This window comes from Aspergillus pseudotamarii (assembly GCF_009193445.1).
Source record: "Aspergillus pseudotamarii strain CBS 117625 unplaced genomic scaffold BDV38scaffold_8, whole genome shotgun sequence".
NCBI classification, from domain to species: Eukaryota; Fungi; Ascomycota; class Eurotiomycetes; order Eurotiales; family Aspergillaceae; genus Aspergillus; species Aspergillus pseudotamarii.
Genome location: NW_022475022.1, coordinates 706355 through 733796, shown reverse-complemented (window position 1 = coordinate 733796; position 27442 = coordinate 706355). Strand labels below are relative to the sequence as shown.

The 27442-nt window shown below is 47.4% G+C and overlaps 8 protein-coding genes and 1 non-coding gene across 9 annotated transcripts in view; 2 read left to right on the top strand and 7 right to left on the bottom strand.

Annotated features, from left to right (window-relative positions):
- Position 1: 1 nt before the first annotated feature.
- Positions 2 to 2643, bottom strand: BDV38DRAFT_206560 (S10 family peptidase). The gene is made up of 10 exons (XM_032052530.1): positions 2123 to 2643; positions 1960 to 2064; positions 1781 to 1897; positions 1607 to 1730; positions 1519 to 1534; positions 1349 to 1465; positions 1235 to 1285; positions 1023 to 1176; positions 892 to 950; positions 2 to 800 (listed from the first exon to the last, which is right to left on the bottom strand). The coding sequence occupies exons 1-10, from the start codon at positions 2469 to 2471 to the stop codon at positions 225 to 227; spliced, it is 1668 nt and encodes a 555-aa protein (XP_031917531.1). The 5' UTR covers positions 2472 to 2643; the 3' UTR covers positions 2 to 224.
- An 862-nt stretch (positions 2644 to 3505) lies between these two features.
- On the bottom strand, positions 3506 to 7338 carry farB1 (putative C6 transcription factor (Ctf1B)). Its single transcript, XM_032063041.1, has 3 exons — positions 6590 to 7338; positions 6316 to 6500; positions 3506 to 6229 (listed from the first exon to the last, which is right to left on the bottom strand). Exons 1-3 carry the CDS (start codon positions 6832 to 6834, stop codon positions 4041 to 4043), a joined length of 2619 nt encoding a protein of 872 aa, XP_031917530.1. The 5' UTR covers positions 6835 to 7338; the 3' UTR covers positions 3506 to 4040.
- A 4063-nt stretch (positions 7339 to 11401) lies between these two features.
- Positions 11402 to 14047, bottom strand: BDV38DRAFT_238003 (uncharacterized protein). Its single transcript, XM_032053648.1, has one exon. The coding sequence runs from the start codon at positions 13916 to 13918 to the stop codon at positions 11657 to 11659; it is 2262 nt and encodes a 753-aa protein (XP_031917529.1). The 5' UTR covers positions 13919 to 14047; the 3' UTR covers positions 11402 to 11656.
- Positions 14048 to 15570: 1523 nt separating this feature from the next.
- Positions 15571 to 17415, bottom strand: BDV38DRAFT_279364 (MFS transporter; the record flags this gene model as incomplete). The annotated part of the gene is made up of 4 exons (XM_032059004.1): positions 15571 to 16688; positions 16760 to 16816; positions 16880 to 17245; positions 17343 to 17415. The coding sequence occupies 4 exons, from the start codon at positions 17413 to 17415 to the stop codon at positions 15571 to 15573; spliced, it is 1614 nt and encodes a 537-aa protein (XP_031917528.1).
- Positions 17416 to 18756: 1341 nt separating this feature from the next.
- On the bottom strand, positions 18757 to 19914 carry BDV38DRAFT_237994 (uncharacterized protein). The gene is made up of 4 exons (XM_032053647.1): positions 19800 to 19914; positions 19463 to 19732; positions 19294 to 19400; positions 18757 to 19223 (listed from the first exon to the last, which is right to left on the bottom strand). Exons 1-4 carry the CDS (start codon positions 19882 to 19884, stop codon positions 19170 to 19172), a joined length of 516 nt encoding a protein of 171 aa, XP_031917527.1. The 5' UTR covers positions 19885 to 19914; the 3' UTR covers positions 18757 to 19169.
- A 141-nt stretch (positions 19915 to 20055) lies between these two features.
- Positions 20056 to 22127, bottom strand: BDV38DRAFT_237992 (uncharacterized protein). Its single transcript, XM_032053646.1, has one exon. The coding sequence runs from the start codon at positions 21755 to 21757 to the stop codon at positions 20141 to 20143; it is 1617 nt and encodes a 538-aa protein (XP_031917526.1). The 5' UTR covers positions 21758 to 22127; the 3' UTR covers positions 20056 to 20140.
- Positions 22128 to 22390: 263 nt separating this feature from the next.
- Positions 22391 to 26077, top strand: sip5 (Sip5p). The gene is made up of 2 exons (XM_032053645.1): positions 22391 to 23490; positions 23545 to 26077. The coding sequence occupies exons 1-2, from the start codon at positions 23116 to 23118 to the stop codon at positions 25627 to 25629; spliced, it is 2460 nt and encodes an 819-aa protein (XP_031917525.1). The 5' UTR covers positions 22391 to 23115; the 3' UTR covers positions 25630 to 26077.
- Positions 26078 to 26229: 152 nt separating this feature from the next.
- BDV38DRAFT_t53 lies at positions 26230 to 26301 on the bottom strand. Its single transcript has one exon. It is a non-coding gene; the product is annotated as a tRNA-Glu (tRNA).
- A 1137-nt stretch (positions 26302 to 27438) lies between these two features.
- Positions 27439 to 27442, top strand: part of BDV38DRAFT_237985 (uncharacterized protein) — a 1130-nt gene continuing 1126 nt past the window's right edge. The window contains exon 1 of the mRNA XM_032053644.1: positions 27439 to 27442. This exon is cut by the window's right edge and continues 1126 nt beyond it. The gene's annotated coding sequence lies outside the window, so the exon portion shown is untranslated.

The window sequence follows — 27442 nt, the reverse complement described above, 5'->3', positions numbered from 1 at the left end:
TGGTTCCCGTTAACAGAGTTACGTGCCCGTACCACTGGCTCCCATGGCACGTCTCGAAGTGGCAAAAGAATGATAGTGTTGTTACTGTGCCTTTCCAGACAAACTTCGGTCCATGTGTATGTACATGTGCACCGACGTGAAAATTACATCCTTACATTTATGCATCAGGTATCATGACGTCATAATGTTTCAACCGTCTCGTCATATACTATGCCATAGTGTATTCATATGACACCAGCACTGGACATGTCGGTAGCCGTAGGCAGCGGCACAGATGACTGGGTATGTGTAGCCGTGGCCGTTCCATTCGTCTTGTAGCTGGGCCAGACCTTGTTCTGGCCCTGAGCGATATCCCAACCAAAGATAGTCCGGTTAAACAATTGTAGTGAGGCGATGGGCTGGTAGTACGGAACTTCATGGCCTGCCTCAAAGACACGAGTGAAGGAAAGATTACCATACTCGCGAGTTTCCCCATACTCGATACCATTGACTGTCAGGGGCGTGTACCCTGCGCTTCGGAACTGAGCGGCGTGAGAGTAGTTTGCGGCGAGGGATACGGCCTGGCCGCCGAACCAGTTGCAGATATAGTCGGCGTCGCCATAGATGAGGGAGACACGCACAGGGAGAGCGAGGATCTCCTCAAGGTCCTCGATGAAGTTGGGCCAGACAAAGTCGCCAGTTTGCTGGAAGGCGTAGTAAACATCATTGTTGGACTGGGTGTAGTTGATGTTAACGCCGATGGCGTCCATGACAGAGTCCTTCGCCAGAAATTTGTTGTAATAACTTGGCGGAGTCGGGTCCTATTACCACATAAGGGGTTTTACCCGTCAACAATGAACCATGCATCGCATTGCATGCGGTGTGTAAGTAGAAGTTAAAAGCTCTACTTACATCGTATAGATGCCGAATATCATACACACCACGACCACTAAAAGCGTAGTATGGCCCCTCTATTTCTCGTGTTAATGTTTGTACCAGTTTGAATCATATACCTTGTGTTTCAGGGAGGGAAAAAAACGTACCAACATTGTCCCTGCACATGTTGGTCGCTTCAGCGCAGAGGGCGTAGTCAGCTAATGCGGTGCGGTTGGTTTGTTTGCAAGTGGAAATCATATCCTGGCAACCATTTGGCATTTGGTTGGCAAACTTCATATAGTTGTAGACAGTCTCGTTGACCTTGTCATGGTGATGAGTATCCATAGGAATAATCACATCGGCATAAGGAGAAACCCACAGCTTTAATACCATATGTGTTGTTCACGGCGAACTCAGGGTAGTAAGGGGCCTGCAGGCATAGGTTAGCAGCTTTGCTATGGAGGATGTTCTATCGGCTGTTTCGATGGTATACCTGGATCGCCTCGTCGATGATGCCGTTGATAATTCCCAGAGAGTTGAAATTAAGCTGAACACCATCAGTAGTACCATTGGCGATTCTCTCATTCTGCTCATAGAAATAATTGAAGAACTGGGTTGGTTAGTCTTGCATTTCTTTTGACACGTCGCCCTAGTAGAACTCACTGCAGGACCATAGTGCCTTTGAATCAGAGGAAACCTATCAGCGCAACCATCACAATTATTTAGAGATTTGCACAAGAAAACCACCTACCCTCCGTAGCTCTCCGTCCATAGACTGAAGTCCTTAGACTGCACCCTAGAATCCAAGTTCGGCAGTCCACCAAGGAATCCTTGAAGGATCTCCCAAGCGGTCTCTGCGGCAAGAGTGGTAGTATCTGCTGTCGTATCAGTAAATGGAAACATGTGGACCAGAAGGAACCAGTACCAATCAAAGTAGCATCAATAGTTGGGTAGCGGCCCTGAACTCCTGCGAAGCTCGAATTTTCGACGACCCCAGTGACAGGGTTAATGGACCCATCAACCGTATCACTATAAGAAAACCCTACAGGCAGAACATCGTCAATATAGGAAGACTGCAGTAGCGGAGGACGCGGCAATCCATACCAACTCCCAACGGCTGGGACAGAAATAGTAAATTGGAGACCTCGTTCCACGAGTGAGGGTTGATGTAATCATCAAAAGTCGAATTGACATGGCAAGGGCCCAGCTCTAACCAAAGGTTAACAGCGATCTGGAAAAAGCAGACTGTAACGAGCGTCGAGCAAACCTTCGAAAAGACCGATCAATGAATCGCTCCCAGGGCCACCGTTCAACCACAATGTGATAGGTGCAGTCTCGGGGTTATGCCTAGCTTCGAAGAACCAGAAGAAGGTATGGGACTCGGGAGAAGTGTCGACATATCCCGAGTAGGATTTGACACCTGGGGTAGTTTCGCAGACACCCTCTGCACCGGGTTCCTTGTACCGGATGGTGACATTGTTTGCGGTTGTAATGGTCTTGACCCCGGCGGGGTTCTTGGGTAGCTGTCGTCTATCCACAGACGCCGGGGTACTTCCTGGAAGCGCCCAGCTGGCTGCAACCAAGGATAGTACCAAGAGAAATTCGTAGCCACGCATATTTACTAAGATTCAGCAGTCCACTCCCGATGCCTCGTTTGGTCTATGTCCTAAACGTATGCAAGGAGAGATGCTATCCAGCGACCAGCAACCTGGATCTGAGCAACTCGCAACGTCTTCGGTTACTGGGGAGGTCAGCGCTCAGAGGAATACCCTCTGACTTTTATACGTCGGGGTAACCCACTTCTAGCATTGAGATATGGCCCACATGGTGGGAGGGGGCGGCCTGTATGCAGCCATTAGGGGGCATTGAATGCAATTCAATGTACAGACATTGGATTGCGATACCGACTAGTTACTTATCCTGGTAGCATTTCGGGCATTTCGGGCATGACTTGTTTGGCATGGACGGAATCCACGGAATAGTAGTCTGAGCAAGATTAGCTTTGCAGATCGCTCCATAATAGGCCGCGTGCGGTGTCACCTTGGACGGCTTATTTTCTCTAGGTAGTGTCAAGGAAACCTGCTATCTACTTGCTATATCCGTCGGGTGGCCTTCTAATCGCTTATCGCAGGATCAAACCGGAGCTTCCCAGAATGGAGAGGATCGGCAAGATGAATCAATTGACCTGGGCTGGGTTACGTATCTCTTAAACCCCGCAATCATCGGAGTCAGGAGTCAGGACCCATGGCGATCATTCTGGAGCCGGTTCATTAGCAGCGGGGAACTGTGTGCTAGGGCGCCTTGCATTAGGGATAATAACCTGTCAGAAGAGGGTTAATGTATAATAGAAATGTTCGGATCGTTCAATCTGGACAAAGATTACCCCTCAATTGGTTCTTACACACTTCCGTCGTCTTACATACCAAAGTCCATCCATACGGCAAGTCTCCTGATAGACGATGTAGCGACAATACATTCCCAGAACAAAAATAAATCAATGAATGATAGGTATGTAGAAAGAACATTAAAGTGGTGCCCACCAGTAGAACTTTATAGATTGTAACAATCTATGGTTTCACCTCGATGACTCCACTTATCGACGACGACGACGACTACTACTACTACTGGGGAAATGATCAAATTTAGATTGATAGAAACATGGGTCCCAGAACTCTGTCGATCCTATACCGAAGCCGAGACTCCCACGGCATACTTTGAGACTCGTAAAGAGATGCCGGATGCATGTGATAAAGCTCCAGACACCGATACTTCAGAGTGCTGGAGGAGGTGGCCCGCGGGTCGGTCGGCTTGATCGGAATGCTGCACTTCTGCTTTCGGTCCGACTGAGTCGAAAGTGCGGCAAAGGGAAGCGGCACGTCATGGAAAACACACGCGAACAGACAACTAAGAAAAGATTCATATATCAGTCTGTCATATTCCTCATTATGTACTTTTCGAGATTATCTCTATACAATATAAACACAGTTGTTCTCACGGGGAGGCGAAACCGACATAAATCACATCCTAGAGTGCCGTTACGCATGATGCGCCATCCTTTACATGCCCTTGCTTTTTATAAGATCAAGTCACACCTAACCCCGTAATACACGCGTAACCACCCGGACAAAGGGAAATAGAATGGAAAATGAAAAAGAGAAAGTATCGTAACACATAGCCTGTTATAATCATAGATTCAATCCAAGCTCGGCTTCGAGATCAGCAATGCCATTAAGCTCGGCCCGTGATGCCTCGTTGGCGCCCAGCGCTGTTGAGGTGCGATCCTCATGGAGTTGCCCATCGCCTAACCCGGCCAACCCAACTCCTTTGTTCTCAGTTCCGAACAAGTCCGGCACGGTGTCCATGGTGCCGATATTGAAACCATACCCTTGGGCTTTCGGGTTACCACTGATGTTAAGACCATCATCGGCAGCGAACAATTCCGCACCGGTGTCATCAAAGTTGATCAAGGCGTCGAAGTCGTTCTGAGTCACCTCCGCATCATTTGCTAAGTCCATAAGTTCGCTAATGCTTAGGTCGGAGTCTAGATTAGGTATTGCGAAAGCGTCCTGGTGGTAGTGTGGGTTAATGTTATTGGTACTGCCATTTTCACTTCCGTCTGAGGGTGGCGGCGTAGACGCGAATCCAGAGGCCTCCGCAGTTTCACCAGCTAGTCGGGTGCCGCTGGTCTTGGGGTATGTCAAGTCGGGAATCTTCTGTGCAAGAGAATCCGGGGGCGGCGTCAATGTATTCAATCGAACGGAATCAAATGTGCTATTGTTTCGTGCCTGTACGTCTTGCGGTGCCACTGTGAGTTGAATGCCGGCCTTGCGGATCGCGGCCTCCAAGAATGACGTGGCAAAGTCGGCCGATGCGTAGATCTCCCGCAAGCGCTGGAGAATGCGCATGCATTGGTAAAACCGTTGAAGGCTAACCATCCGGACATTGGGGTCACTGGACTTGATGTCAAGAAGGTGAATGATAACGGCAGGCAGGAGCACGGTCACACCGGTCGTAGGGAAATAACGAGTTAAATCTAAGGCGTGCAAGTCTTGAGCAATGTTTGTGATCTCGACCGCAGCAAATCGAACCTTATTCCGAGAGATATCCTGTAACTCTGCGTCCGTCGAGGGAAATGGCATGGCAGGAAGAACTTGAGGACGGTGTAACGCGCTTGACGTTGTCAAGTAAACCATCTTTAAGAGAGCCCGATGGGAATGCAGGACTTCTTGTGCCTCGGTTAGCTTCGCTGGGGCCATAGGAGCGTATTGAATCTCCGACGGAAGATGGGCCAGCCAATCTTCCAGCTCCTGGTCGCATCGTCGAACTTCAAATGTCTCTGCCGCCGACTTCTTCGGAACCAACATCATAGTCGTTTCCATTGTACCACCAAACTTATGGCTGAGCACGGAATATTGTGCCGAAAGGACGTGGCTCACACAGAGACAAAGCTTCGCCTTCTCAATGAACATGAGCGCGAGCTCTTTCTGGTGGCTCACGTTTTGGAGAATCTCCGAATTGCCCACCATACTGACAATCTCTGGTGAAAATGGATGGAATTCAAAGTCGTCTAGGGTTAACATGGGAACATCACAATCGTCATCCTTGACGCGCATGGGACGCCTCATTCCCAGGGCAATTAGGCGATCACGAGTGTAGGTGCTCCACCATATGCGCTTCCACATTCGCTGGCGTCGAGCATCCATCCGAGAATTACCTGGGTCACGATGCAAACCGATGGTATGTGCTAGAGACAAGCTGACACCCATCCAATGCCAGGTGTCCTTCTGATCATCTGGAGTTTCATACCAGTAAGTCATCAACAGCAGGGACTGTACAAGCGAGATCCGATCCACCTCATAGTCGAAGTCGTACAAAAGCCTGGCGCGTTGGAAGAATGATTTCCGGGCTGCCTTCCGGCTCGAGTATCCGGCGGCTTGAAGGTGCTTCAGGTCAACGAAGGCAGTACCGGCAAACATCACGGCCTGAAATAGAAGGAGACTCATACGGCGAATTCCGTCATTTTGCACGATAGTCTGCAGGAAGTCCTCCAGATCTAAGAGGGGCATGTACGTGTGGACATAATGTATGTAGGCTTTGAGCAATTCATTCCGCAGTCCCACATCAGGCACCGTCAAGGCTCCTTTCATTGCCAGATAATCGATGTCCTCCTTCTGCAACCGAGGTGGTAATCCTCGAATATAATCAGGCAGGATGATGCCTCCAGACCTGGCGTTGGCAAAAGAAGGATCCAATAGTTGCTGGATCTGCGAGGTGACGTGGTGCAGAGGCATGGTGGCAGGCACTGCAGGATTGGGCGCCATTCTCCTTCGATATCGTTCAGCACCAGCACCAATTCTGCTGACTTGGCTCTGATCTATATACGTCGATTATATCAGTACAAACGTGCATACGTTACACTCAAAAGAGTCTCGTTCCCCAGGGGTGTAGGCAAATACGAACAGAGAAGATGTGGCATATGTTGCCCCTGGTCAAGGTCTACGGAACGCTGAGAAGGAGACGCAGGGGCAACATCCGAGAGCCCGTGGCACTCACTGAGTCTTCGCAGAAGATTTCCGTCTTCGGGAGCCTCCGCGGGCGACTGAGAGAGCTGATGATTGGGGTTGTCAACCTCAACACGTGATTTCCTGGAAAGTGGCAAAGTAGCGCACTCGATGTTAGCCCGCGATTCTGCGACGAGTGAGGCAAACGGGTCATGTTTTCGGCATGGACGAACTTTCTCCTCTTGCTCTCGGTGACAATGCAGTCTACTTGATCCAGGCGACAATTCGTACAAGGAGAGCCATTCTCAACCACGTCACAACGAACTTTCCGAGCGCGGCAGCAACAGCATGCTTTCGACGCCCTCCGTTTTACGGGCCGGGCATTGGCAGGGAGGCCCGCCGTCGAAGCCTTTCGCTTCCCCTTGGCCTCGTTCTCGGCCATGTTACTCGATGATGGCGAGGCAGTGAGATTCGTCATTGTGAAGTGTGCAATTTCCGTTGACGCCAAAGATCCATCAACCGGTTAACTTATCGTATTAAAGGAGCCGCGGTGGAGTTTAAGCTCATATAGAATAATGCTATAAGAGAAGGACCGATATGGTAAGAAGAGGAAAAATGGATGGTGAAAAAGAAGAAAGAGAACACAATTCCAAAACTGTTATAACCAAATCAAAAGAGCCAAGAGTGGAGAGGACCGTTCGTTTAAATTTCTTTTTTTTTTTTATAAAATTTTATTTATATATAAGTTTGGTAACTGGGGTACCACATTCAAACCTTTTTCGTCCAAGGGGACGAAAAGAAGAGGCGAGACTTGAGGATGGGGGAAAGGAATGTTTAAGTAGTGAACCAATATGTAACATGTCCACCAACAAATCGGTCAGGAGGCGCTGGCGTTGGGGTTGGCGATGAATGCCCCCAGATCCACACTGTGACTGTGTTGCCTCCCCCAGACCTTGACCAACGGACTCCATCCATGAATCCAGAGGGTTTCAATACTAATCGGTCATCCATCCATTTTCCACCGAAATGACGCTAGCCCCAATTGTGGATGGATATTTACCTCACGCTTGAACTAATGGGATTAGGGCGGCCTAAGTTCGGCGGGGTGGGTGGAAACGGGGGAGATTCCACTGAAGAGCGCGCGCTTTGAGCCAGTGGTCGGCGACTGCTTACTGTACCCTCTCCACAAGTCCACCCAATGACGGTCCGAATACTGCTCCACTCCTCGCAGCCGTTTCCACTCCCGATGGCTTTCCTACTAATTCGAGGAGCCTGAGAATAAATAATACGGATACCTACGGAGTACAGTCTCTTCTGTGAAGTGAGCATTCCCCACTTGCCTACAACTTGCAGCGGCGCCAACGAGACCCGAATAGCGTCCCTCGGCCCGGTCATGTTACTAAAACCTGGATCCTCTGCTCTCGCAACATTGGTCCATAACCAACCGGGACGCTGATTTGCCCTAACTCTGTCCCCTGGCAGTGGCCAACTTTGATACCTTGAAGGTCAAAAGACAGGTGCGTCATTTTGAGGAGAGATTTTTTTGTCCCCGGAAAAAAATCCGAGCATCTCGAAAATCTTGTTGAATAATATATACACAGTATATTTTTTTTTCTCTCCTTTAACTGGTCTTCTAAGCAATAATAGTAGCATCTGCACTCCAGTTGGTACCCATCTCTTAAAGTTCTCTGTCCACTCTGCAGGAACATCTTACTTGATAAGGAAATTTGCTTGTTACTAGTATTTCCTCACCTCGTCTTTGCATTAAATGGCAGGGTATATGGGATTGAGATAACCTTGACCAGTGGCTTGGATCACGGATTGATTGAACGACAGGATGATTTGCAGGCCAGTCGAAAGATGTATGCTCCCACGGGCCGAGGTCCGTGATGATTATTCCATCAAACAACAGGTTGACCCGGACTGGGACAATCTCTGGTCAATTGGGGATGATCGGGATCACCCTTATCATACTAGGCTTTAAGAATGTGCAACTCACATGTTTATTCACATTAGTTTTTTTTTCATAAAAGCTGGACCCTAGGGAAGGAACCTTGGCGTCTGGACAGGCATTGATGATAAATGGGGATGATCATCTACTGGATATCCCGCAAGAAAATCCACTAGGTATGGATAACCAAATTAATTTGCCGTGAAAGTGGACCAGTACCATCTAGTATCAGGAGAATGGTCCATGAAGATCATAGGATCTCTCTTTCTATTTGATGTGCTTTAGTATAGTGCTCACGGTCCCTGTGATTTTTACGAGTCTACTTAGTAACAATTATAGTACTTGGCTTTTGAGAGGAAGCCAAACCCAGTAGCGTACGTAGTACTACGTACATCCTATGGTTAACGGTCCACCATTGCCAGTTATGGAACAGCAGCACGATCCAGATCCCAACTGGAAAAACATTTCCAGCTCGTTACAGGAATATTTGTGAGAGAGCCACTCCTGAGGGATAGCCCCACGCGCTGGCTTACATGGATCATACTCCGTAGGGCTCTATGTACCTATTTGCTTTTTTATTAAAATAAAAATAAATAATAAATAAATCAATATCATAAAAAGCGCAAATGGACATCAGGAAGTGGGCCGCTAGAAGGGGCGGCAGCTCAAGTTCTAGACGTCAAGTTGCATATCACAATCAGGAAGAATTCTATGGAGTACACTGCAGATTTGCTATAGTAACTTTTCAAAGAATGTCTTGTCTCAGAAGAATTTATTTGTGTATTTTTCAGTGCTTCTCACATTTTTATCTATTTATTCGAATATTCCTTTTTCCCCAAATAACTCCAGGGATGTGGATAATAGTGACTCTGGAACATCGAATGAAATCCGACTTCGTTTAATCCTCTAAGGCTAAAAACAAGCCTCCCCAGCTCCACGTGAGACTTGATTGTTCTAGTAAATGGTGCGTGGCCGACGTCAAGCGTTGTGCCGACGAGCGGAATAATCCCAGGTACTCGGAGGGAAAACTTGGCCCCTTTCCGTTGGTATTCAACAACAGAAGAAGCGTAGATTCGGAGACCCAATCACATACCAGGAACCTTCGACGCCAGCGGTTCAGAAACTGAGCAGGTGACATGCACAGGAACTAGTGCCAATGGTTTTAAGTTCAGGGTGAAAGTAGGATTAGTCATTATCAGCGATACTCGGAGGAATCTTTGATGGTCTGGATGTCAAGAGCAAGAGAAGGGGGCGCACGGTGTCGTCATCACATAATTTGGGAAGCTGATCAAGTGGCCTATGCTACGCGTTATGCTGTATGTGCGGAGTACACACCTACATCAAGTACTACCTAGTGCTGGGGGACGCATCAAATGCCGTCAGTCAGTGAGCCAAGAACGAATTGTTGTTTGCCGATACCATACCACTTGTTTTTGGGCATGAATCATTATCAATGGCGGGTGTAAGGTCAGCATTCTTATTTTTGCGACTGAAACGAGAACAAAAATGATTACAATAAAAATTTCCGAGTGTCACGAGCTAGACTCCATAATTCGGAGGTGATACCTAAGTCCACAGTATTCGCGGGGGGGTCTTTAACGAGGGTTTTTTCTTTTTTTTTTTTTTTCTTTTTTGCAGTGGCACCAAGACCAATCGATACTACCCCAGCGGATACCAAAGTGGGACTAGGTGGGCTTATCCATCTCTTGCACGAGAAGCACCAATGACTGTGGCCCGATTGTCCCAGGCGAACGTGGAAACGCGGGCTCCCGACTGTTCGGGAATAGTCTCTCTAATGACCGGAATAATGGAGCCTCTCCGAGTGTCGTAGTATTACTATTATCACTTTAATGATATTGCGCTGCTCATCCAGGTTCTATCCCCTTCTCCAAGGAATACCAAGAAATTTCGCTTCCCGCGCCGAAGTCGCTAGGTTCTAAAAAGGTGGCACTGGTCTAAAACTCTCCAGCTACCCCAGGCTCCCCAGGCGCGGCCCCGTAAAGTGACTAAAAATTTCTTTGACCTGGGGCAAGCTGGGGGAAACTAAGAACCAAGATCACGATGATTCCCCAGACAGCGCCAAGACTCGAAGATAATATGTACGTAAGGAATAACGTCTGGACCATAGGCAACAATAACTTGAACTACGACCGCTAAATCCAATCATCAAATTCCCTCATTCCAATTGCTGCCATGTCCACTCAGGTACTTCTTTCGCCGCTTCACGCTCCTCCCCAAATTTCTAAGAAAGCGATAAACAACGAACCGAGCGAGACAGATGAGAGATCATTGAACATTGCTCAAGACACCAATATGTTCTAACTGAGTGAGAGCAAGCAAGTCGACAATCAAACTTAATTCTTAGCGCACGTCCCTGCGCTGCTCCTTTTAATCCCTCATTCCAACATTTTGTAGCCCACTAGCAAGTCGGACATCTTCCCGAGGCTGGGCAAGGCGGTCCGACATAGCTGTCACCCCACGTTCGCGGTAACCCGATCTTCCTTGCGCAGTAACCTATAAGGATGAGTTGTTACGTATGAAGTCATCCACAGACATTATGACTTTGGTTGAGATCGCGGGGTATGCGGTAGAAGAGGGGGTCTTGTTTCATTAATGCCCAAGCAAGGAGAGGGGAGATTTAGTCCCATACTACATTTAGGCGAATAGGATACGTAGTCAATCAAATGCCCCAACTTGGTAGTAAATATGTATTTCCCTCATCTGGGAGGGGTGCCGGTCCAACTACGGACCTCGAGGCTGTTGGGCTGGTTAGAGGTTGGCTATGTGTTTTTGATATTTGATCGCTATTTATACATAGGGGCATGGATGGCGTTGGTTCTAAAATGGTTGTTTACTTAAATATTTATACATTTCGGAGCGGGAAGGGCATCTAACCTAAGTACCGACATGTTTGGCTGTTTGACCAATAACGCTAATTCGCGCTTGTTCCAGCCTGGCGTGTTATACTGTATACAAAAATAACTCAGCTTAAAGAGATGGCCATCTCCATGTAGTAATACCTGCATAGCCTGAACAAATAAGAGCGACGACTTACTGAGGGTCATAAAAATCAACATGCCCTATTGTTGCTCGTGGCTAAGTAACGTATCAAGAATTGATTTCATTCACCATTGGGCTATTAAACCCATCGCAACTGTATCGAAAAGAACAATAAGCACATAATCAGCAAATAGAGAACCAGTTGAAACAGTGCACCGCCCGTGGGGAATAAAGACATGATCGTCATCAAAGTAAAGTCCAGAGAAGAACCATGGCAGAAAATATACAGAACAGAAAGGAAAAACAACAAGACGGAGGTAGATAGACTTCTACCAACAACTCCCAATTCTCACACACCACCGCGACCCATTCGCTCTATCGAACCCATGATACCACTGCGACCTGGGGTAAAGACAGCAATGCCAGACTTTCCTCCACTATTCCCGCGGGCCTGTCGGCTTCCCGGTGCTGGAATCCTCGGTATCTTCTTTTCGCCGTTGCTAGACCCCGTGCTCGGAGGGCGTATGCTGCTTGAACTACTGCGGCTGATGCTCTGTCTGAAGTCCTCCGGCGCAACCTCAACTGGCGTTAGCTCGGGCGAATTATCCGCCTGTGGTCTTGGGTCTTGGGGGTCATCCTGTGTTGATGGCTGATTCTGCTGGATTGCTAACCACTCATCCACCGCGGCGACAAGTTCGCCTTTTTCAGCCCGTTCGATTTTCAGCTCATGGTGCAATCGTTCACTGTCATCTTTGAGTGCACTCAACTCCTGCTGTAAGCCCTTGATTTGAGCCTCTAGGACACGTTTCTCTGCTTCATGCTCGTCCTTTTCCCGCTCAATCATGCTGAGATCAGGCTGAGAGACTTCCGAAAGAGCTGCGTCCCGCTCAACCTTGAGTCGTTCATTGTCTTCATAAGCGGCTTTTAATTTGTTCTCAGCTTCTCGCAGTCGTTTATCCCAACGTGCCTCATAGCTTTTCTTCAAGGCAGCTACCTTGGTCTCATGCTTGCTCTTATACAGCGTGTGAAGCTCACGAGCAACTTTCTCAACAGCATCTTGAACTTCCTTCGCCGTTTCCTCAGCAGTCTTACCGTATTGTGCACTTCCAGAGACATCCTTATCGTTCGACGCTGGTTTGCGAGCCGAGCTTAATTGTGTCTCTAGTTCAACCACCCTACTTTCTAACTGCTCCTTGCTCTTCTCCATTTCCTCGGCTCGTCTCATCAATTGCTCTCTCTCTCGTTCGCCTTCCATCATTTCAGTCTTGACAGATTGTAAGACATCTTCCATCTCCTGGCCTCTTCTCTGCCACTCAGCTTGTTCAATTTCTAGCGTCTCCCTCCGGGCAACTTCATTTCGAACCTCCTCGGATGTCTCTCCAACACGCCGTTCGGCATCTGCAACCGCCTGTTTAAGACTAGCGACTTCCGCCTCTTTGCCACTGAGTGTAGCTTTGAGAGAAGAGATCTCCGAAAGAAAACCGGACTTCAGGGACTCTAGTTCCCGTGGTGTCACTGAAGGGATGGATCGAGGGGTTGGAGCAGCAGGGAGATCAAAGTCGAGTAATGACACTTTAGCGGGAGACCTGCTTGGTTCCCGGATAGTCCTTAATGGCGAACGCCGTGACGGTGAGTATCGCTCATTTTGCATGCTGTAGCGTTTGCGCGGGAAGAAGCTGGGCTGGTCTGACAAGTCAAGCAAGTTGGGAGTCTCGCTTGTATTTATGCTAACCCTTGCATCTCTTTTTCTAGGTGTGGGTGAGCCGAAATCAACCAAGCCGCTTATTCTGGGGGATTCTCTAGCAGTGGTAGGAGTCCCTGGTTCACCTTTTCTGTCCAGATCACCGTGTAGCTTAGGAGGTTGTCCGGCTTTGAACGGAGAGTCGCCCCGCAGATGTGCGAAGGATGTCATGTCCACATTGGTCACAGCGGAAAACGTGCTGAGACAAGTTTCATCCATGGAATCGTTTGTGTCGTCAATCATATCATCATCTCCTTCAAGCAAGCTCGTACCCTCCTTTCCATTGGAAGCATCATTGTTATTGTTCTCGTGGATCACTGTGCTCATTCCTTCGTTGTGATTTTCTTCCATTAGACTGTTTCCAGTCTCTTGTCCAGCACTTTCTCTGCTGCCTTGGTCATTATTGATGCTGACGTCTTCATCGGTATAGACACTGATATTGTGCATATCTCTTCGGGCAGTGCCTTTCCTGTATCTATCGTCCAACGCATCATCCTCAGGTACATGTTCGTAGGACCGTTTCCTGGGGGTCGCCGACAATTTTTTGCTCCGGAGCATTTGCAAGTCGACTGTATCATCCCTAGCGTCATACTGAAATGGTGAGCTAGGTAGTAGTATGGGATCGGTGTTATCATAATCTATGTCCTGCTCGTTCGGTTCTTGCGTAGCAGTATAGCTCTGACGCCTTTCAGTATCTGCGCTCAGATTGTCAACCATTTTTCTCGGGCTCAAAAAGCCATTTTCTAGCCTATCTTTCGGCACGACCATATTATCAACGACATCCTCCTGCGCAACCAGACTGCCAATTCCTGGGGAAACTGGCTGTGAATTCTGGCGCGAGGATGTTAAGGGAGAGAGAGGTGTGGGCATGACAAAGGGGTAATGGATCAAAGAAGTGTAATAACAGGTAGAGTAACTGTTCTGAGAGCCAGAGCAGGTTACAGCGCGATATGCGAGAGCAGTATATGTGCAAAGCGTGAGAGGCCCATATGACACAACATTGAGAACGAGAGCAAGTCCAACCCGGAGTTTATTATTTTCGCCTGTTGCCAGGATGTTTGTAAACAAAGCTATTCCTATATAGGTATAGTATGATTTTCTATAGGGCGGTGAAATTTTACAAAATCCTCACCGCCTTAGGCTAGCACCTATGAAAATGAGATTTTATCTTGATCTGGCAATATCTACAATGAGGCTATCTCTTTCGTGGGCCTCCCCACCACTCTAACACCGGTAGTCTCCCTGCAACTTGTAGGAGGATTCCGCAACAGTGTATGTTCGTGACAACTGACTGAGGCAGAACAGTGTCGATCTGCGCTATATCTTAATCTATTAGTCTAACCTGCTTACTGTATTCTACCTCTCCACCTGCGCTACTCCGTACTGTGATGGCGCCCTTATCAGGTAGAATGGCTGCTAGCCAGCCTACTTTAATCAACTACCTGACTATTTTCTCGATCCACTGGACCAGCTGTAGGTTAATCTTGGAGTTGCCTGGTTGAAACTGGGGCAAGCGCCGGATCATCGTCAAGCCCTCCGGGGATTTATTGACATGTTAATGTATGTATATACATACCTGTCATCCAACCAGTGAGTAGGCGATGTATGTGATTCTGTGATGGGCTCACGCGACCCCAACGCCATTTCTTAGTACTTCAGTGGAGGAGCTGTTACAAGTCTAGCGCAAGTGGCAGCCTACTGGTACTATTAAGTCTCCTAGGCCTGCGCAGATTTCCAGCAAGTTCGACCTCCACGACGAAGACTTTGGTATTTTCGAAGGAGGTCCATTTTATATACTTGTCTATGCTATCTATCCTGTGAGTCAAACGGAAGAAGTGTATACGCACTTTAAGAAGCCTCGAGCAGTTTCTGATTTGGCAATGGCTACAAATCGTGCTCAGAGGGAGCCCCATCTATATAAAGCTAACGATAAATGTAAACAGGAGCTAGTTAGGGATTAGTTTTCCTTTTGTGACGCTCACAGCAACACATCTCTTATTACTTACAAGGACTTTCATTCATGCTATATATTAGATCAGACACTCGCGTGAATCGGATTTAGGTCGGCAATTGCCTAACCTCCAAAATGCTACCATCAGCTTATATGTTGTTGTGGTGTTATGCTTTCGAAAGGGAGCATAATCTAGGTCGAAGGATGCTACTAGTCTTTATGGATTAGCTCTCGAACCATACCGGCTTATAGACGAACGGACGTTATGGGAAAATGATATTTATTATTCAGATTCATACGCTATACATAGAACACCAAGACACCATGCAAAAATCCAACGTCCAGACCTTTTTGGCCTTCAACTGTGATCACAAAAATAAGGGAAAGACAATAAAAAAAAAAAAAAAAAAAAAGGGGAAAAGGTATATGTATCTTGTCACTGCCCATTGCATAGAGCCAGTCAATTAGTTGAGGCGTTCTCGGTGAGTAACACTCCTCAGCCATATGATGATCCAGTCGTTGTCTGCAGCACCGTCTATTCATCACCTGCATCATTAGGCATCCAGCATGCCTAACCAGTGCCTGTTACTATAATATGGACGGCGTCTCTCCGAGGGTGGGTCTCATTTGGCAAATAGTGGCAGGGGGCGGCTGGCTGGATTGTAGCCGACGAGTGTTTCTTTCGCTCCATGAACCACAGCTGCATGGCACCGACGATTGCGGCTAGAGTGCTTCCCCACCATGCAAGCGCAGTACAATTAAGTTCCGCACCGGTGCTGTATAAATAACCGGCGATGGGTGGGGCGATAGTGCGAGAAGCAGCTCCGGCGGAAGCAGCAAGGCCATTGATCTTTCCCAAGACCGAGTCGGAAGGGCTAGCTTGCTTAATAAGGATCAACAAAACGGGGTAGTCAATGATTGCAAGGATATTGCGAACGACTAAGCATCCGTAGATGCCGAAGAACAACAGACTGTGAGGGAGAAAAATAAGGAATGGAACCATGAAATACGCCACCGGATGAAGAATGGTCACAATCACGAAAAGTCTCCACACCCCCAAATAATGTGCTAGTGCAGGGAAAATGACACTTTGAATGAATAGTGCGATGACGCCGTCGGTAGACATAATTAGGCCGACAGTTCTGGTTGAAAGACCAACACCGCCGGGGAAGTTCAATATCGAGTTTCCAACAGTATGGGCGTCCCGAGAATTCTTGTCCTGGAGGAAAATAGGCAGTAAATGGTCATAAGTCATCGAGTGATAAGTGAAGATCGCCAAAGCAACGATGAGCATCATGACTCGTTTCGTGAAGATGGTTCGTCTTTGTGAGATTTTCTCGGGCCTTGAACCATCTGCCCGCACCAACCAATCCTCTTCGTCATATAGGTGAACCTGATTGAAAGTGCCGTATGATTCGGCTCGTAGATCCGCTCCTGCATTGGCAGTCGCCCCAGAAGTCGCTAGAAGAGGGCGTTCTGCGGATCTGTTGTCGAGATTTTCGATAACATTCCAAGGCTGCATATCGGGATGAGTCTCTTGCAGGAAGAGCCAACTGAAGATAATGCTGAGAAAGAGTAAGACAGAACAAACAAGGTTTGGTAGGAGATAAGGGAAGCTGCCAAAGAGGCCATCACGATTAAACAAAGAAGGGAAGCCTTCAGCAGGCTTTGCAAGTAGCCCTCCAATAGCTGCCATGGTATACATGGTTAACATCTTCTGCTATGTGTTTTTTGGTCGACTAGTGCCCTTTAACACATACCTGGCCCAATAATTGTGCCAATTGACCAAACAAATGGCATCACAGCATAAGCTCGAGCTACACAGTTTACCATCAGCCAAGGTTCCAGCCACAGAAACAATGAGGTAGGAGAAACCATACGTTCATGCTCAGGTCTTTTGACTAATTCGCCGACCATTGTCTGGATGACACCGATATTTCCGTTCAAGACGCCTCCGAGGGCCCGACCAAAGAGAGCTACCCAAAAATTCGACGCGAAGCCGACAATAAGGAGGGATGCCATGGTTCCGAGGCAACCGGACAGTAGGACAGGTTTGCGACCGACACGATCTGAGAGGCTTCCCCAAAACATACCGGTGAGCGCTTCGGCCAGTGAAAAGGCCGAGACAAGTATACCAGCAAAGAAGGAAGCATCAGATCCATTAGCCACATTGAAGTCCTTGACCATCACCCATGAGTATGGGAAGATGGAAGTCAAGGCAATAGGCTCCGCAACACGACATATTGCTATAGTCAAACAAGTATCAGTACTTGCAAGTAAGAGGAAAACGTCAAAGGTAACACATGAAATAGAGAGATAAGGAATTTGAATCGTTCGACATACCTAGAAGGAATAGCTGAGTGGTTGGGAACTGGTCGTCCGAGGCAGGTTGTCTTCTCTGTTGTGTCAATACCATTATCTTTGGAAACGTCCAAGACTCTTACGGCTAGCCCTCCACAAAATGACAGGTCTCCTACCGAGACTATCCTTTTTCGAACCTCCTGTGAACTCTGCGTAGATAGTGATACAGTGCTTTTCTTCTTCTCTTTTTTCTGTATTTCAATCCCGACTTGGCAAGCGCCCGAGACCCGGGGGGATAGGAATATAGAGAGAAAAAGTGATTATGATAAGGTGGTGGAAGGATGGCGTATCGCAGTCAGAGAGTGTGCACAGTGTGAGGAAGAGACGGGAGGTAGGGAAGAGAAATGGTAGAGCACCTATAAAAAGGAGAGGAAAAGGTCAGGCTTGCAAAAGGTTCCAGGGTACTGTCGTGTAAAACAGCGGAAGCAATTCATGGAATTACCGGCCTAGGAGTTATCTTGATTGGCGATCCAGCCCAATGACAGTACACTAGCCCTGAATATGGAATAGCGAGCTGCACATGATCATGGATCCTGCTCAAAGATTTGAACTATGGAGATTAAAGTTTGCGCTGAGTCGGACTTATTCTTCTTAATTTTCAGTTCACCGTTGACAGGGAAAGCACATACAACTACGTACCGGATACAGTTAAGCGAAGTAGACGAATTGGGACATGATACCCAGATGGAAGAGTTCATCAAGTGTCTGCAACTATTAGGTAGGTAAAGGATATTGCTGCACTTCTAAGTAGATGCGTACCATATATTGGTACTGATTACGGTGTACTCCGTATGTAACATGAAAGACTGGGTGGCGGACACTGGCCCTGTTTAGGTAACATTTTTCTCTCTACCTCCTTGGGCCCTGCCTGCGGTACAGCGAGTATAGTATGGCAAATTTTTCCGAATCCTGTGCCGTGGTGTCCGAGACCCGCTGTGTAACTGGTATCTTTGCTCATCAACGGTCCAGCTGTACGAGCGAAGAGTGTCTAGAGCATTCACCTAGGCTACTTTCTAATTCCTTAGGGAGTTCTGAAACCTTACGTCATGCGCTTTTAGCCTTTAATACTACAGTACGTATCCTTGGAAGGTATTAATTGCCTACATAGATTGTGGGTACCAAGTCCGCAACCTGTTCTTGACCAGTGGAGATTGGATCCAAATAAGGCTACTAGACTGGAACCTTACCTCGTAGGAATCATTCTGTGTTGGGTCCATCGCAAAGTAATTCTCGTGTGGATGATGGTGAATATCTCGGAGTTGGCAGTTTACATCGTATCAATAGAAAGTAGCCCAGATTCATCGGATATCTACTCCATTCGAGCCGGCGTCTTCCTATACTTTTTCCTTCAAGGAACCCTTGCCATCGGCGCGGTTAAGACTCGTACGTTAGCAATGTTTCATGCACTTTTGACATGCAGCTGCTGCGTAAAATTAGATATATTAATATGACTTAGCTGACGCTGTGTCAATAATGTACATAGGTAGTAGCATAGGAACTTGCTCTGAACTAGTCCATCGGCTTATTTATCATTTAAAGCAGATATCTGAGCATGCCTGGGTTCCAAGCCATGGTTTACGTTACCGAAGAATGTCATGACTTCTGCTGATAAGACCTGCTAATTTGTAGATGTCGCATAGAAGCCACTACCATAGCTATTTTGAGTCTTTAAAGCGGCGTTGTAAGGCATATCTGCAAGCGTAAATTTCGTAACTATGAATATAGAAATATACAGTGAGTCTTGAAGTGCTCCGTAGAAGGTAGCTACTCATTATGGGTATCTGGAAGAGGTTTGGTAGCAGGACAGCATTATCGGTCTGTATTCTCAGATACAGGGATGTATGACCGCCGTTCCCTTGCTGCCTATCGAGGTATTAGCATTAATGCAAGCTGGAGACGTGGGTGATGACTAGAACGAGGGTATTTGACATGCCTCGATATATTTTTGTAGCCATGGTTTGAAGACAGCCCATGCTAGCAGTCCGCTTGTAGCAATTATAAAAATGAACACTATGGCTTCGTCTTTCCTAGAGTCCCTCTCTGGATACCCGAATGGTTGGTCAGCACAAGTAAGCCGCAAGACAGGGAGGGTTATATCGTACGGAAACATGTAGTAAAAACATCCTCCTCTTTCGCATCTTTACACGTGGGCAAGTCATAATCAAGACAAAACTTTCGATTGCAATCGTTGCAGCTAAGGGAGCGATATTTGCTGGCTCGTCTTTCATTTGTGTTATCGTGATGATCGGTGAAGTCACTACGGCTGAGGAGATGGAAAACGCTGGCTAGAGAGGTAGTCTCTGGTTTCGCAGGATCGAGCGGAATGATGGTGCTGTTAGAGAAGCAAGTGCATTTGCAAAATGAGGCAGGAGCTTGAATGATGGAATTTTGGTCAATACTTCAAGTTATAATTAGGATCAATCGCAAATGGTCACTCACAAGATGCCAACGTGAAAGTCGTCAGTGACAAAAAAGCTACTAAAAGAAGAATAGTATGAGATACAATGTCCCGGTAACGAGACATGATGAGAAAATGGTAAGTGGTAGAAGGAACCTTTTCCTTCCTACTCACGAAACGAATGTGTTATCAGTTGCGGTTACGCATATAAAGCTTAACCCGCACCCCGGATTCTTGTCATCACGTGATGTATATATCAGTTCTACTTCTGGATTTATGCGCATTGACTATTGAAAATCTATATTGCCGGCAAGAATCTCAATTGACACAGCTATGATATATTCACATAATTCTATAGAAAATATATACAAGGACAGGAGCCTTATGATTTCCCTTTCATGCCTGTCCTCCTATTCTCCATTTGTCTCTGTTCTTTTGCAGCATCACGCCGTCTCTTCTTCCAAGCTCGGTTGTTATCTCCACGGTTCTCCCAGAACCATTTTGCGAACTCAGACTCATACTTGAGTCCTGAGCTCAGTTTTGGAATAGGTGTGTTGGTGTATTGCTCATCATCCACATTCATGGAGTCATGTTGCTCTAGAGTATTCCACTTTTTGATTCGCCCAGCCAACGCTGTGTCAGGTGTGGGAGCAGCACTCCTCAGTCCACGGCTTTGTAGGTCTTTCTTCGTAAACGGGGTTTGTGGCTCTGCAACATCCTGCGATTCTTCCTCGGATTCCATGTCTCCCTGCCCAAAGAAACTAAACTGCGCACTGGCATCTGGATCAGGCTTGACATCGGTAGTGTCGGTTGCGGATCTCTTGAAAAGAGCTTCTAATGGATGGACTTCTTGAGGGTGTGGCTCATCATTTTTCTCCGCTTGAGCAACGCCCTGGTCCACCTTTACCTCAGGGCCGGAAACCTTTTCAACACCCTGGGGCATCGACTGCGCCCCCTGTTCATCCTGGTCACTGGAGATGTCAGATGTGTCTGACGAACCGGAGGCTACGCTTGCCTCGCTTTCTGAATCAGTGACACTATCGTCGGATGACGTTGCCCCACTAGACGAGGTCCAATCCTCTGATTCGTCCGATTCTTTCAGATCAAGATCTCTTCCAGCAGAATTCGCATCATCAAGACTTTGAGAGCTTGCTTTAGCCTTGGGCGAAGACTTAGATTTCGGTTTCTCCTTTGCCCCTCCTATTTTCCCTGGTGTGTATTGATCACTTCTGATTCGATCGCTGGCCTGTTCTTTTATATTTCCTGAACCGTCTATCCAGCCCTTGCCTTCTTCGAAAGTAAACGTAGGCGATGCCCCGTCACTATCTGTCCGTAGGAAACTCGGGTGTGTAACAGTCTTGGAAAACTCATGTACAACAGACTCCTGTGAAGATTTCTTCTTTTTCTTCTTTGACTGCTTGTCCTGCTCCACCTCAGCAGACGAGGCTCTATTAAGAGGGATTTTTGTTCGGAACAAACATTCTGCCTTCTCAGTATACTTGGATTTCGCCTGTGACTTTCCTGTTCTATCATCCTTCTTCTTGTTTCTCTTCTCCTCCTTGCGCCTCTCTTTTAAGGAGCTCGTCGACTCTGTCCAGCCTCTCTTTACTTGGCGATCTGTTTGAAGCTCATGTCCCTCTAAAACGTTACCGACATCCTTTCGTTTCTTCGATTTCTTGCCTGACGGCAATACTATGTTAGAAGCTGCCTTATCGATTTCGTCTTCGCCTTCGCCCCGCTGTCTTTTCTGCGGCCGAGCTACATCCACCTTGAACTTTCGGCCTTTGAGGATTGAACCGTTGAGCTTCTTCTTGATCTTATCTGCCTCCATTGCTGGTAGCGTTACGTAGCCGTAGTTATTCTCCGGAAATGTCGGGATGCTGTGGAAGGAGATTTCTCTGGCCAAGGGCTGAACAGATGGAGGTAATACGGAGGGAAGAAGTTCTGCGGTGAAAGGAGTGATGTAAAGACGTTTAATTGTTAAAGGATCGGTCGTCATTTGTTAAGATTGATGATGGATCATATGGCGATAGCCTAATTAGTAGGTAATGGGGGAGAAGGAGGACCGTAAGGTGCCTATAAGGAAAGAAACAAAAGAGGGAAAAAAAAATTTTGGATGGCGACAACTGCAACCACCGGAAGCTGTGTGGCCGATTGCTCTAGGTCACAACGGATAGTTAAGGGTCTGTTCGCATCCTTTATTAGAATGGGATAACAGACTGACCTCAAATAACTAGTGAGAGAGGTATGTGTAAAGGATCACCAACTACAGCCGTGGCGGTGATAGATAATTCTGTAGTAGATGATGGATTTTCCACCCGCTAATCCCAAACCTAAAAGGGACCGACCTGTGGCGCAGCAGTCAACGGTCTTAGCCACATAGTGCTATGATACTCGATGCCAAGTCTAGAGTTTTGGAGATGGAGGACAGTACAGTACGTACTGTACTAATTCCATATTCCATTCGATAGTTACGAGGAGTCGATTAGTAATATCCTAGACTCAAGTAACTAACTAACTACTAAAGAGATACATAAGAAAATATATAATGTTCCACTTATCATAAAAAACGACTTCGTTCTGTACAGGAGTGGAAGGATCCCTTTCAGTCTAGAACCCCCAGAGCCAAGGGGTTCGCCCCTCTCTTACCACCATTAAGCATCCGACGAATTGATGTAATACAAAGGCGTGGCGTCGCATCAGGACCTCTCATTCTTTGGAGGAGATGTATCATATTACAATTACAGCATTCTGTACCAATGCAATGGTGTGTACCACGTACTATTGAACTCAAAAATCACGATTAAGTCCTGTCCATCCATCATCAATTTTCTCGACTACCTTCTATTTCTTATTATCTTAAGGTACCTTGTCTCCCGGTTCATGTACAATTTCCAATACCAGTATCTACTATTGTTACTTATTTATCACTGTCTTCCCATTCCAAAGTGCTCTCTTCATTTCTCCCCGTCATATTTCACCCCTGATTCGGCCCCATCCACCCGCGGTTAACTTGGCCCGCATTCTGATCTCATCGCCGCTTCCAGCAGCCAGCTAGCTTCTTTGTCGCTCACATGGCCACAGCGACTTTATTATCACCTTTCTGTTTTTCTCCCCGCTCCAATAACTGAGGGTCTCACAGCCTACCGCTCCACTTTGACCCTTTTTGTTTCCACTTGGGTGTCTCACCCGGGGTTCCTTCAAATCTCTAATCTGTTCTCTTACTATCTTTCGGACACTTCGCGTCGTCTCCGCTTTCTTATCCGGCATTCCGCAGCCTCCCCAGATTCTCAAATTATCAACTGTCAAACTTCCCCATTTTGACTTCCCTCATACCAATTCCCATTCTCGGCAGAGATGGGTAATTCGCAGACAAAAGAGGCCCGGCCACCTTTTACTCCAAATCGCCGAAGCCATGGCGGTGGACATGGAAGATCACCGTATGGCGACAGACATCATTCAGAAGGCTCCAGATCAACGCGAGGCAGTAGACCAGATCTCTCCATACTCGGAATCGGCGGAAGCTCGGAACGGGATGTCGCGACCCTCGAGCATCGCCGAGAAACGAAGCAAGAGCGAGAGGCCCGCCGTTTGGAGAGGGAACGGGTGGCTCGGGTTAAGGAACGGGAGCGTAGTATGAGGGAAGAACACGTCGATGGAGGTTACCTAGTTACGCAGGGTGTCTATACGGGAACAGAAGATTTCAACAAGGCTGTGGTGAGGCAGCTAATGGTAATATGAAATTTGCGGCAACTGTTTGATGCGATCAAGGCTAATTCAGCGTAGATCGAACGACGACTTGCGCCTTTCTGGAGGGGTCTTAACGACTTCTCTGATTCTTGGACGGAGCATCAGCTAATGGCTGTCGCGCGAGGCCTGCCCATTCCACCGCCCGACGAGATTCCATCAGAGCTAGGGTATAAGAACCCACCAAAAGTCACAGAAGGGGCAAAGGAGTCAACTGATACGAAAGGAATTCAACATCTGACGGTTCCAATCACTTCGAGGTCACAATCTTATGGCTCTGATGCATCCCAATCATCCGCCCCAGCCCACTCCTTACCCTCCCCCACATCACCCCTAGCCTCAGGAGCTTCGAGTTCGCCATTGTTCCGCACCCGGGCGAAGACACTTGCCTCTCTCACGACATCTAAACATGGTACCCAAGCTGACCCAACGCCCCGGGAGATGCAGCTCCCTCGCGACCCATTTGTCAATGGGCAACCCATCGAGGCCTATCTTTATAAAGACGCGGCTGAATGCCCCATCTGCTTCCTCTATTACCCTCCTTACCTAAACCGAACGAGATGTTGCGATCAACCTATCTGCTCCGAATGCTTTGTACAAATCAAACGTCCCGACCCACATCCTCCTGAGCATGGAGATTCTGATCCAAATGCCCCCGCCGCAGCTGCCGAGGGTGATGCTGCCGACAACCAGGACTGTCAACTTGTCTCGGAACCTGCAGCCTGCCCCTTTTGTGTCCAGCCCGAATTTGGAGTGACATACGCACCGCCACCCTTCCGCAGAGGGCTCACATATGCGTCAGACCCTAGTGCCCGCCCAAACTTCACATCTCCTGTCTCGTCTACATCTTCACTTTCTTCTGGAAATGTTACAGCTGTTACGGGCCGGAGGCGCGCTGCATCATTGTCTGCAAACGACCCTACGGTAATCACAACTGATAAGGTCCGTCCGGATTGGGCTCAAAAACTGGCCAACGCTCGTGCGCACGCAGCGCGGAGGTCTGCAGCGGCAACCGCTCTCCACACTGCAGCATATCTGATGAACTCGAACGGCAATGGAAGTGACTCTCGAACTTTCAATATTGGGCGGAGAGGCGTCATGCGGAGAGCTGGCGGCTCGGATCCCCACAGTTCTTCTAGCCGCACAGGCTCCCCGGCGCTGCAGGCTCTTGCATTCCTAACGGACCGACGCGGTGCTACAAACGACACGGACTCTACTGAGGAAGGGTCAGGGAATATAGCGCCGCCACGCAATAGTTCCCGGCGAAACCGTATTGACGATTTGGAAGATATGATGATGATGGAGGCGATTAGGCTGAGTTTAGCCAGCGAGGAGGAGCGTCGTAAGAGGGAGGAGAAGGAAGCGAAAAAAGAAGCAAAAAAGAGAGAAAAGGAGGCCAAGAAGGCGGAAAAGTCTGCCCGTAAGACTGGTCTTTACAGTACCAATGCAAGTGGATCCGCTTTGGACGTACCTACAGGGCTAGGAAGGGTTGCGAGCAGCACTTCCTCTGTTATCGGCGAGGAAAGCACGCCTGTTGGCAAGGGTAAAGAAGTGGATCGTGTATCCCCGGATGCCCCTGTTGATGCTACGCCTACATGTTCAGGTACTGCGTCCGGTAGTATGAATGCCGTATATCCGCCTGCGAATTTGACAGATCAACATCAGTCTATGCAATCTTCCATCCCTCAATCTTCATCCAGGGAGCTATCGAAACCGTCACATTTGCGACATGTCTCGAGTGCTTCTTCGTCGTTCTCCTCTCTTGTTGAGTCGATGTCTGGCGATCACGCTGGGACCACAGAGGGCAATGGCTCGTCTACAGAACCGCTGTTCAATTTCCGGAGTCTAGCTGCCGTTATCGGCGATGAAGACAAAAGGGACGAATCTGCAGAGCACGTAGAAAATGCGTCATCAATTCCGCAGGCTGAGGGGTCTGCCTCACGATCCGTGCTTCCAGTTGATCATGCACATACTGATGACTCGGTCTCTAAAGCTGATGCCACCGCACCCGCTGGATCAGAATTCGCGCTACAAGAGAGTCAAGGATATTCGATACCAAAAGAGCTAGAGACACGTTCAGTGGAGATCACCGACTCTACGGGGAATCCCCAGGCCACGTCTTGAAGGTGCCAGACGGCTGCCCCATTCACTGACAATTTTACCCCTGTTTCTTTATTTACCTTTTTTATATGACCATTTTGGTGCGAAAGAAGGAATGAGAGTAGTGATGCGAATCTGTCGGCGCAGGAGGCTTTTTAGTGAAAAGCGATGTTGCATTCTTGTTCAGTCTGTTTCCCTTGCCTTTCTACGTTTGCTCTTATCATGATGTTTGTGTATGACCGGACCGGACGTTCTCTTCTTGCTTTATATACATACATTGGCATAGAACTTGTTGTTACTTGATTGACTGTTCGTTCATATGTGTCGGGCGAGGTAGGCAGCCAGATTGCATACATATTACTCGATAATGATGGCGCAGGTGTGCGTGCTGGCAAGGGGCTCTGTCAGGCCCATGCTAGTAGTTAGTTCAAATAGATTATGGAAATACGAATGGTGGTTATATAGCCTGATATTTGTTTTGTGCTTTTGTAATGATGGCTATTGATATCCCACCGATCGTGATGAGAGGACACGGAAGTGCCAGTAGGGAAGCGAGTGGGTGGGTGGGGTGGGAAGGAAGGCAGTCTGAAGATATGGATATGAGGGAATGAATGAAAAAAATAATTCCGATGCGGGGAATCGAACCCCGAGCTGCTGTGTGAGAGACAGCGATGTTAGCCATTACACCACATCGGAGTAGCTGTAGCAGTTTTTTGCTAAAAGGTTAGAAGTAAATGAAGAATTACACTGAAATCTCGGATCTACAGATCCACTTCCGGGACCTTTCCTTGGCGACCTCACGCCACCATACGATCTAATTGATGAGGAAAAATGGTGAAAAATAAAAATAAATAAAATTTGTATCACATGACAGCGGTTCATGAGTTTTTTTAAATCTAATTCTCATCCATATACTCCGTAGCATGGATATTCTTTGTGATTTCTATATATCATTAAATAGTAACACAGTACTCCGTACTGAGTAATTGACTGTAAGGAAAATTCAAACTTGGTCAATCAATTAAATTTTCTTTTACTCCGTACGTGTCTGAGAATTTTCATTTGCTGCTCCAAGATTAGCACGAAACGATAAATACCAAAGTATGACGCCAGATCTAATAAGGATCAACATATCTGCATCGCTCCTGAATGGATCAGCCACTGCTTTTTCCAGGTAGGTTTAGTATTTCCATTATCTTGCCAGCTCTCCTTCGTATTTGGACTCTGATATCCAATCGATCTTCACCATGATTCTTTCCTCAGTTCCTACTTTCTCATCCACCTTGATCCTGACAATATAGTATCGGCGATACACAACTGGAACCGGAGATTAATAGACTTCATTGTCGGTGAATTCGTCATGTAATAACGGCGTTGTCTTGGAATCCGGTAAGTAATTTAGTAATTCTCTTTTTGGATTTTTTTTGGTTCAAGGCTGTAACGAACTATCATCCGAACTAAAAGGTAGTTCGATCCAGTAAATCGATGGATCCATTCCACAGTTCAGCTTGGTCTCTGGTTTGTTCCTAACTCGACCCAGATTAATCAAAGCGTTTTTCTTTTTCTTCTCTGTGTTCCTCCTATGATTTTCCTTCCTTGTATTCATTACCACTGTGTACATTATCTGCATCGTCTGATTCCGAGTAAGTCGTGGGTTTGCCAAATACTCATACTATTTTGCTGATGCTAATCGCGCAGTCTCTTTGTTATCAATTACGGAGTAAACTGCGCTGATAACCACCGACGTCAGCCGGTATTAGTATTTGCCCGTCCGTTAATTGCGATTGCAACTTACGCGATCAGGAGAAGATACAGAAGGCGAAAAAAAAAAAAAAAA